At 58.3% G+C, this 10,359-nt stretch overlaps 1 protein-coding gene across 1 annotated transcript in view; it reads left to right on the top strand.

Moving 5' to 3' along the window:
- Nucleotides 1-10,359, top strand: part of HMCN2 (hemicentin 2) — a 140,126-nt gene that overhangs the window by 50,115 nt on the left and 79,652 nt on the right. The window contains exons 20-22 of the mRNA XM_012639709.1: nt 130-242; nt 344-503; nt 1,665-1,830. Of these exons, the coding sequence (XP_012495163.1) occupies nt 130-242; nt 344-503; nt 1,665-1,830 (439 nt within the window). The remainder of the gene's footprint in view (nt 1-129; nt 243-343; nt 504-1,664; nt 1,831-10,359) is intronic.

Below are 10,359 nucleotides of genomic sequence, written 5' to 3'. Positions count from 1 at the left end.
TCTAAGGCGGAGTAGCACTCCGCTGTGTGTGTAGCCCACGTCCCGTGTATCGATTCGTCGCGTGGACATTGGCTGTTGTGAGCACTGCGCCACGAACGCTGGCTCACGAGGTTGGTTTATTTATAAAAGTGCCGCCTAGAATCCATCCCACTGCCACCCATCACGTCACCAATGAAGGGGTTCCGGCCTCCCTGCCCTGTGTCGCCTCAGGAGTTCCCCCTCCCACCGTCACCTGGACCAAGGTAGGCAGAGCCTGCTGCCTTGGGGGTGACCGGAGAGGAAGGCCCAGTGCCTCCTGGGAGGGGCGTGTGCTCTGATGATGTCACCTGCGCCTCTGCCCCAGGAAACCGACGCCCTGACCTCCAGGGGCCCCCGCTTCAACGTGAGTAAGGACGGCACCCTGGTCATCGCCCAGCCATCTGCTCAGGACGCAGGGGCCTACGTCTGCACGGCCACCAACACTGTGGGTTTCTCCAGCCAGGAGATGCGGCTTTCTGTCAACAGTGAGTGATGGCGGGCCCTGTCCTGGGAGAGGGTCTCAGCGGGCGTGGCGGCAGAGAGTGGTTCCAACTCAGCCCTTTGGAACCAGACGGGGAGAAGCCAGCATGTTAACAAGGCTGGAAAGACGCAAGGCCCTGCACTGGGTCTGCCCACCTTGGCAGCCCCCTCACCTGCCTCTCTCTGCCCCACACCCTCCACTCTCCTTTCCATTTCTTGAATGGTCCACCCTGCCTCAGGGCCTTTGCACGTGTGGTTCCTTCTGTCTGGAACACTCTTCTCCTGCCTCTAGTCCAAGCTGACTTTTCCCATCCATCAGATCCCAGCGTCCCCTGCTGGCCTGGGTGGGGTCACATCACCTGTAAACTCTGGAATAGCCCCTGCACAGCACCCATCACATTGTGGTTAGATAATTAATTACACGTTGAGCTTTCGGGTCCCAGTGTTCCTGCGGGCCCTGGGCACTGTGAGGACGGGGCGGGACCTGCTTCCTGTGCTGCTGTCTCCCTGGGCTCCCCCGAGGCTGGGCGCTCCGTAGGTAATGTGTGGGGTGAGTGAGCAAATGCACGAGCCAGGCCTTTTCTGTCACAGGCTCTCATAGCCAATGCTGTTATATTGAAAAACTTTTCAAAGGGGGAGCATTTCCTTTCTGAACTAATGACGATGGGAACACAGGAGGGCTAGGTGGGTTTAGACGTCCCAGCTGGCCGGCGAGTTCCATTTTGGCTGCTCAGACGTGGGCCCAGGAGCCTTCCATGTGCAAGCACTGGCTAGGAATGGGGGGAGGGAGGAGGGGTACGACGCAAGGGGTCTTTAGCCTGATGTGAGAGAGGTGACATGTACAGTGTTGTAAGTCCAGGACGGGGCTTCAGAGGGCTCATCTGTGCGTCACCTGGTGGTTGATACCATGGGAGCAAAGGGGGTAATGCGGGGTGAAGAGGAGGAGTTCAGAACCTGCTGGAAGCTCCCTGGGGCCAGGTCATCAGAGCAAGATGGGCTTCTAGAAGGAGGTGGTGGTGGAGAGGCAGAAGGGGAGGACTGAGCGGAAACCCTTGGACGCGAGCCCCTGAGCCTTCTGGGCCTCTGAGGGTCAAGGTGACAGTACCACCTCTGGGGGAGCCATCCATGGCCCCTGCCCTGCTCACGGCCTGCTTGCTGCCCCACAGCCAAGCCCAGGATCCACGTGAACGGGTCACATGATGCAGACGTGCCTCTGAGAGTCACGGTGACAGCCGGTGAAGAGGTGACCCTGGACTGCGAGGCCCAGGGCTCCCCAGCCCCGCTGGTCACCTGGATGAAGGACTCCCGCCCTGTGCCACCTGTCACCAGCAGGTAACCCCAATCCCGTGGCCTCAAGGTGGCCAGTGACCCAGCAGGTATATGGGACCCTGTGGACACTCCCAGGGATGCTCATTGGCTTCCGCACTCAGGGCTATTGTCCGTGGGCCCCCAGAACCCCCTGAGGGGCCCTGTGGAGGGTGCACGGGAGCCCAGGGTGCGATGTTCCCTCTGAAATAACACGCATGGGGCACCTCATGCACCGACCGCCGGGCGCTGTGTGCCGGATCTTGTTTAATCCGCACAGCAGCCCTTGCTATCTGAACTGAACTGGGGACACTGAGGCTCGGCCAGGTGGGTGAGCTGCTCACGGTCACCCGGCTAGAAAACAGCAAGGCCAGGGCTGGGACCGAGTCCCGACCATGACACATGCCACCGCCGTGCCTGCTCTGAGGGCCAGGTGTCTGGCAGCTGGGCTTTCTGACTCAGGGGTTCCACGTTGGGGTCCTGGGAGTGGGCGGACAGGGAGGAGGCCGGTTCGGGTGTCCTTTAAAGCCAGGCCGTGCCCCCCCCAGGAGGGGGTGTGGGGATGCTGGTTCCAGCCGACAGGAGGGCCCTTGACTGTGCTGGGGAGGGGGCGGTGGCTCAGGCTGGTGACATCAGCCCTGGCAAGGTCTTTGAGATGTTCCAGACAGAGCAGCCTGCTCCCTAACACCCCCTCGACACCCACACACGTGTCTCTGCATCTCAGAACATCTGTTTGCCGAGCCCGGCCAAGCTTTGCAGCCGTGCATCCCTAAAGGCAGCCGGACAATGGGGACCTGGCCATGGCAGTGTTGCAGGGCTCCCCATGCCCTGTTGGCCTTGCTGCCACTCGATGTTGTGGGGTAGGGGTGTGGTGGGCTGGGGGAGTCTGCATCTCCTTCCCGAAAGCCTGGTCCCAGCTCCCCGGCTGGGCGGTGGCCAGTGGCAGGCGGGATGCTTGTTTATTTATGGCTTGTTGCTGAATCGGGGAGCCACATTCCCATTTGTTCACCCATTAATAGATCAGCTGGGAGCAGTAAATTTATTTGCAAGAGCCGCTTTTGCAATCGTAGGGTTTTGTTCCGTTCCTTCTCCCTTGCCCTCTTCACTTCTTGCTGGCTTGCGTTGTTGTCCCCTGAGATGTGCGAGTCTCTGCAAGTTCATCTGAATGAGGGAGCGAGTATGTCTGGGAGCGGGGGTGGGGTTAAGTGCTCGGGGCCTGGAGTCCTGGGACGAGTGTGGATCCACCAGTCCCTCCTCAGTTGTTTCACCTCGGGTGGCCACCGGCTCCTCCTGGCCTGCTCCCCCGTCTGGAACGTGGCTGTTTCTAAATCCTGCCTTTGCGGTGCCGGGATGGACGTGCCGTGCCCGGCGCGTCGCAAGCGCTGCAAGACCACTCCTTTGATGTCACCATCCTGCCGCTGCTGGTCACAAGCTAAGGCGTCGTTCCAGCTTTTAGAAAACTGTCCTCATCTTGCCACATTTCTCATTGCATTTAATTCTCACCCACTTTTTAATATAAAAGCTTTATTGAGATATAATTCACATACCGTATCATTCACTTACATGAAGTATATGAATGAGTTGGGCAATTATCACCGCAATTTTAGAACATTTTCATCACCCCGCGCAAAGATCACATCCGCTGGCAGCCACCCCCATTCATGCCTGCCCTGGGCCGCCCCCTAGCCCTTGGCAACCCCTGAGGTGCTTTCCACCTCTGGATTTCTCTATTCTGGACGTTTCGTGCAGGGAATCACATGTGGCCTCGTGTCTGGCTTCTTTCACCTGACGGTGTGTTCCAGGCTCACCGCGTTGTAGCACCCACTGGCGCTGCGTTCCTCTTAATGGCTGAATAGCGTTCCACGGTGTGGACGGAGCACGTTTCGTTTATCCACTCGCCAGTGATGGACACGTGGTAGTTTCTGGCGACTGTGAGCGACCTCATTTCTGGTTGTACTTTAGACGTTGTTCTCAGGCTCTGGGGCTCCCTGCCCCAGGCTGGCGCTGTTACCACCCAGAGCGAAGCCCCGTCTCCCCCAGACACAGGCGGCTCCTTTTCAGTCCCACGGCCACTCAGCCGGAAAACGGAGATTCAAAAAGCGCCATGGAAAACACACACCAGGACCGGCTGTCTGTCTGCTCCCCTCCTCCTGGCCCCCTCCTCCCTCCCCCTCCCCCTCCCCCCTCTGCTGTCCTCCTCCTCTTCCTTCTCCAAGGGAGCCCCAAGGCTGGGCCTCAAGGCTGCCATCGTGGAAGCCTGGGAACTCAGAGAACCATCTCCACCAGTGGCTGCGTTGTAGATACTCATCCGCCTCCAGGATCCGGCTCGCTCCCCTCGCCCCTCCTGCTCTCCTCCGTCCACCTTGCCGGGCTGCCTCAAGGACACAGCCCTGCGGTTGCCCCATCCTGTCCTTGGGAAGGACTGAGCCTGCTCCCGGGATTCTGTGGCATAGTCAGGGTTGGGAGCCAGGATGTGCTGCGCCTCGGAGGCTCCTCCGCCTGCTTGGCCGGAGGAATCCTCTCCCACCAGCCACCCTGGAGCAGGGTAGGGTGAGTGGCACCGTGCCTACTCCCCTGAGGACACAGAAACACAGCAGTGGGGGGACTGCAGTCCTGACCATGCAATTCCCAGGGCCGGGCCCTGACATACACATACATACTAGTGCACACAGACACACATATACATGCACACAGACATGCCCACAGACATGTATACACACAGACCTGCACACAGATGTGCACACAGACACATACACACAGATATGCACGCAGACACATATACACATGCACACAGACATGCACGTACATATACAGATGTACACAGACATGCACACAGACATGCATATTTATACATAGACCTGCACACAGATGTGCACAGACACATATACACATGTACACAGACATGTATACATGTAGACCTGCACATAGACATGCACACAGACACGTATACATGCACATAGACATGCACACAGACATGTATACACAGACATACAGACATGCACGCAGACACATATACATATGCACACAGACATGCCCACAGACATGTATACACATAGACCACACAGACGTGCACACAGACATACATGCACACAGACATGCACACAGACACATACACAGAGACACCACCACACACAGACACACACCAGGCGACTGGGCCGAGGTCAGGTGGGCCACTACGCTCTTTGGAGGGTCTGGGGACTATTCTGAACTCAGGTATCTTTGACCTCCAGAGTCAGAAAGTCCTAATAGAAAGAAAACATACTAGGAGCTTAAGAAGCCACGAAATTCTGAGCCCCCGCCCCGTGTCCCAGCCCCTCTGATTTGCTCATGTCCGTGTAGACGCTGTGCAGAAGCAAACCTCATGTATCTTATTTTCTGCCCTCATCACTGACTTCTTTTTTTCATTTACCCAATTTCTTGATTCATCCTGGCCCCACATCACTTGCTTTTTATTTTAAAGGGCAAAATAACATTCCAGGGCGCTCGGCTCCCATCGTTGCTAAGTTGTTCTCTGTTTGGGGCACGTGTTCGTTGCCAGTTCTCGGCAGTGATAAATGGGCCGTCAGATCATCTCCGCACAGACTCTCCTCTTTATCTCCCGGGGCGACTCCTTGGGGGACAGTCCTGAAGCCAACGGCGAAGTCCAAGGGTGGGAACAGTCGGCGGGCACTCCTTATTCTGTGGGACTGATGTTTTTGAAAAGAACACCCGACTCGCGAATTCAAAATTGAAGTCAGCAGTATTGACTGAGCAACGTCGTGTGCCCGGGACCGTGCTGAAGCCTCGGAGACAGAAGGCACGGGCTCTGGTGGTGTGTGAGATCAGGTGGCAAAAGACCTCAGGGCCCATCCCAGCTTCACCCCGCCCGCTCAGCGGACCTGAGCGAGACCCTTGCCCTCTCTGGTCCTCAGTCTTCCCACCTGAGCAATGAAAGGGTTGGGCAAGCGAGGATGGCTATGATTCAGCCCGGGGATGCTGGGGCGAGGCTGTGTCTCCAGGCAACAGTGTTTGTTTATGATTCTGACGAGGAGATGAGACGGCTGTGAGTGCTCCTGGCTCCAGCTCTGGCTCCCGGAGGCAGCCGGCCAGGGTCCCACACGGGGCCAAATCCCAAATCCCAAATGTAGGGGGGCGTGGGAGATGGAGATGCTTCTGTCTTGTTATCCAGGTTTTCTTATTTTCATACTCCCACCACCCTTCTCTGCCCCTTCCCGAGGATGCTACAGGGACCGGCAGCCCACCCACCCTGTCTCCCGGAAGGGGGACGCTGGCTCGGCTAACCCGAGGCAAGAGGTGAGGCCTGCAGCTGGGATCTGGTGACCCGGGAGAACTGCTCGCTTGCCGTGAGCCAGTGGCGTGCATGGACTCCCCATGGGCCCTGCTTGGAGTCTCTGCCTTGGTGGCTCCTTGAAGCTCTTGATGGTTCCTGGCCTGGTGGCTCTGAAGTCGGGTCTTATCAGCCTATAGCCAGTGGCTCTTTACAGAAAACATTTCAGTTAACCAGATTTCAGAGCCGAGCGTTTAGCTCACGGCAGCAGTGAGGAGACGGTTGCAAAGTGGGAGTGTCCAGTCTCAGTGTCCAGTGTCCCGACCTGCTGGGTGGCCTTGCCCGGGTGGCCGGGTAAGAGGACCACATCGGCGGAGGCTCAGTCTCCTCCTCTGCGGGAGGGGGCCATGGCAGTGAGACCCGCGTGCCCTGCGGTCAGGCTGTTGGGGCTCTCAAGTGGGAAGGTGCTTGCAAGGCGCTTTGCCGTGCAGTGGGACACAGGAAGCGTCCAGTAGTTGACAGCATCAGCACCATGCCTGCTAGCAGCACCGGCGTGCCAGGCTTGCAGGGATGGCGCCTGCTCGCTCTCCCTCTCGTGTGCTGCACTTGGCCCTTTGGTCCACAACAGGCACTTCCTAAATTTCTCCAGCTTGCCTTTTCCACCTGTGGCTTCCGGACAAGGGTCTGTGGTGCTGGTGAGGCCACAGGAAGGGGATGTGAGTCTGGGTGGCCGTGTGTGGGGCGGGAGCCCTCCAGGCCCCAGGCTCAGACGCCACCTGCCCTGGCAGACACGGGCGTCTGTCGAGTGCGGCTGCCTGTGTGCTGTGTCGGGAGGACTGGCCCTCCTGTGGGCTGGGTGACTCATTCATTTGACAGCCACTGACCCTATTTGCTGGTGCTTTTAAACAGAGGGGGCAGGACCAGCAACATGGGTGGTGGTGGGAAGGATGAGGGTACACATGGGCAACCCACACTCTGAGCAGCCTGAGGACAGGTGCGTTTCCTCCACTGTGGCTGCCTCTGGTCCACCTTGACCCCAGCATCTCTTTGTTGAATGAATAAATGATGAATGAATGAATGAGCAGTTGGCCGGACCACGCTTGATGTGGTGCAGGCAGGGCAACGCTTCACGGGAGAGCTGGAGCCAAGGCTGCCTTGAAGGGGTCTGAGGAGGGCAGGAGTGGGGATCAGGGACCAGTGTGAGCGATGGTAGGAAGGGAGTGGATGTGTGTGGACAGGGGACAGCTGGGATTTGCCATCAGATGTTTATTGAGCACCTACTATGGGCCAGGACTTATGCTAAGGGCTGGGGACTTGCCGGGGACCTGGGCAACCCAGTCCTCCCCTCACAGAGCGAGTAGACAGTGGCAGGTAGTAACAGGTGCAATAAATCCGTGGGGAAGGCTCCCCAGGCCACAGAGGACTGCGGGGCAGTGTGTGCTGGGGAGGCTGCGGCCAGGTGCAGCCTGGGATTGCATTCCCGGAGCGCTTTCCATCACACACTTTGGTCCCTCTGGGCAGCCTCTGCCGTGGGACCGGCCACGGGTGGGCGCCTCGCGGATCCCCTCCACTCTGACATCTGCGTGCGCCTCGCTCCGATGGCGATGGCGAGGGCTCAAGCCAGATGGCTGTCATAAACAGGAAATTCCCCTCCAACCTCCCCGTGCTCTCATCTGGGCGCTGCGCGGAGCCATCTGGCTGCACACGCCAGTGAAGTCGCTCCCGCTAATTACGCCACACGCTCGGCAGCAGCCTGTTCCTTGGAGAGACTGATGTCCTCCTTGCTTCCTCCCCTCTCTCCCCGCCTCCCCGCAGGGCCTGTGGAATGTGGGGAGGGCGTGGGAGGAGCAGGCGGTGGCCCTGGCAGCCCCAGAGCCCAGAGCCCAGGGCTTTTCCTCTTCCCTGAGCCTCATGGAGCTTGGGCAGGGTCGTGAGAAAGGGTCGCTCTGCGCCAGGTCTGGGCCAGGTCCTGGGGATACCCATGCAAGTGAGACAGACGGGGGTGTATCCTCTTGGAGCCACAGACAGGTGGTGACAAGCCAGCGTGGTGAGGGAGGGATGTGCATGCTGCTGTGGGGGCCCCTGGGCCAGACCTGCCAGCCTGGGGCATCGAGGCAGCCTTCCTGGAGGAAGTGACGTCTCAGTGTTGAAAGAGGAGCAGGTGTTATTAGGTGAACCGGAAGGGGAGGTGTGTCCCGGGTGGGAAGACAGCACGTGCAGAGGAGGGGCGGTGGGCTGGCGCTGGCCCCACGGAGGAAGAGCAGTGGCCGTGCCGCCGTGCAGGGATGCAGGTCTGGAGCTGGAGGTGGGGCTGGTGGTCCGGCAGGCCACGATGCTGTGCGTGGGTTTTGTCCAGGGGGCAGTGGGCAGCCACAGAGGGGTTGAGAACAGGGCAACGATGTGGCCGGTTTGGCATTTAGAGCAGACACGGGCAACACCGGGCAGGCAGTGGGTCCTTTGGCCTCTGCAGGCCTTGGCTTGCCCATCTGTGAAATGGGTCTCCCTCCTCCATCTCGTCCTTTGTGATAGAGCAGGCTGCAAACTCTTTCTAGGGAGTGACCCAGGGGCTGGTCATAAGAAAGACAAAGACTACTTGTATTTGTTGGGAATCTTTCTGCTTTTATAAATGTTTTTGTTTTTCTTTTTCCCCCAGAAGCTCCCACTTCCTATCCTGTTAATGGAATGGTGGGGAGGGGATGGAGGGGCTCTGTGATCCCTAAAGTTCTCAGGGTACCTGGAAGGCAGCCTCTGAGATCATGGAGCCCGGAGCTGCCTTTTCAAACACAAAGAGATCGGGGTTCAGAGGTGCGAGCTGCCTTGCCTGCGGCTGCAGTGTGTCGTGACACAGTCGGACTTTAGACCCAGAACCCGTTCCCGGCCAGGCCTCCTTCCACGGGCCCGGGTCGTCCCTGTTCGCTGGCCCAGGTGTCGCAGTGAAGTCGGGCAGGAAGCATGTCGAAGCCCCGTGTGTGACTGAGGGGATAAGTTTCAGCCTCAAACCGGTTTGGCCCTTGTTTGGTGGACGTTGACACAGCAACGTTATTTAATTTTTTAAAAAGCCATAGACGAGAAAAGCTGAGCTGTGCGGGGGCGGGGAGCCCTGCAGGGGATGTTCACTGTCGCCAGACCGTACCTGTCTGTGTCCTGCTGTCCCTCATTTCTTACACACTTTAAAGACTGAGCCACCTGCTCGGGGCTGCCCAGGCGATGGAGGCTGGGGGGCGAGAACCTGGACACCAGCTGGGGTCGTACCGCACCGACTGCGGGGCTGGTCGTGGAGCACTTGCTGTGTCCCAGGCACTGCAGGCTTTGTGTGTGTGATGTCACCTCATCCTTGCTCTCTCCTGCGGTTTTACATGTGGACGCTGAAGCTCAGGAAGGGGGAGTCCTTGGTCCAAGGCCAGCCTGTAAGAGGCAGAAGGGTGGTTCTCGCCAGGGCCACCGGCCATCAAAGCCCCTCACCCATCCGCTCTGCCATGCTGCTGCTCGGGGAAGGGGTACTTCCTCACGTCCCTGGCCAGTGTTCCAAAGTCATGGTCCCCTGGCCAGGTGTATCAGCCGCCTAGAGCCCACTGCCCACCCCACTCCCACCCCCTACTGAATCAGAGTTGCTGGTGGAGCCTGGGAATCTGCGGGTTTCACATACAGCCAGTGGGTTCTGATGAGAAGCCCTGCCCCACGTGGCGTGTGAGTCTGTGGGCCCAGGAGGCCTGCCCTGGTTCACGTGAGGCACGCAGAGCAGCGTGCAGAGAGCTCCGCTGGTGAAAGAAAAGAGGAGAAAAGAAAAAGAGAAAAATAAGAAAGGAAAGAAAGAGAAAGGAAGGAGAGAAAGGAAGGTCTAAATGTTTAAATGTCCACTCAAAAGGGGGCAGATTAATAAACCGTGGTGTGATCATGCAAGGGAATATTATACAACAGTGAAAAATGAACGGATTTGACCTACACGCATATGCATGCTGCCATTTATGTGAATGTTTTAAAACACGCACGACAGCGCTGTGTATTGTTTATGCGTGTGCTGGGCTCACCATGGAGACAGCTGGCCTTTGCTGAGTGCCTTCCGCTGCAGATGCTGGGCTATGGATTAGATCATTCGGTTCTTTCGACAGCCCTGTGAGGGATAAGCACTACTGCTGGCTCTGTTTCCCAAAATGAGACAACTTAGGCACAGGAAGGTTGAGTGACTTGCGCAGCCTCACACAGCAAGCGCATGGCAGAACAGTTCGGACCCGGGCAGTCTAGCCTGGTGCCTGGGCTCTAGAGACCACCACCCGGTGTATCATCCCCAA

This window comes from Propithecus coquereli, unplaced genomic scaffold (genome assembly GCF_000956105.1).
Source record: "Propithecus coquereli isolate 6110/MARCELLA unplaced genomic scaffold, Pcoq_1.0 Scaffold142, whole genome shotgun sequence".
Lineage (NCBI taxonomy): Eukaryota > Metazoa > Chordata > Mammalia > Primates > Indriidae > Propithecus > Propithecus coquereli.
Note: the sequence above shows the minus strand (reverse complement) of the source record. Positions and strands in the feature narration are given on the sequence as shown.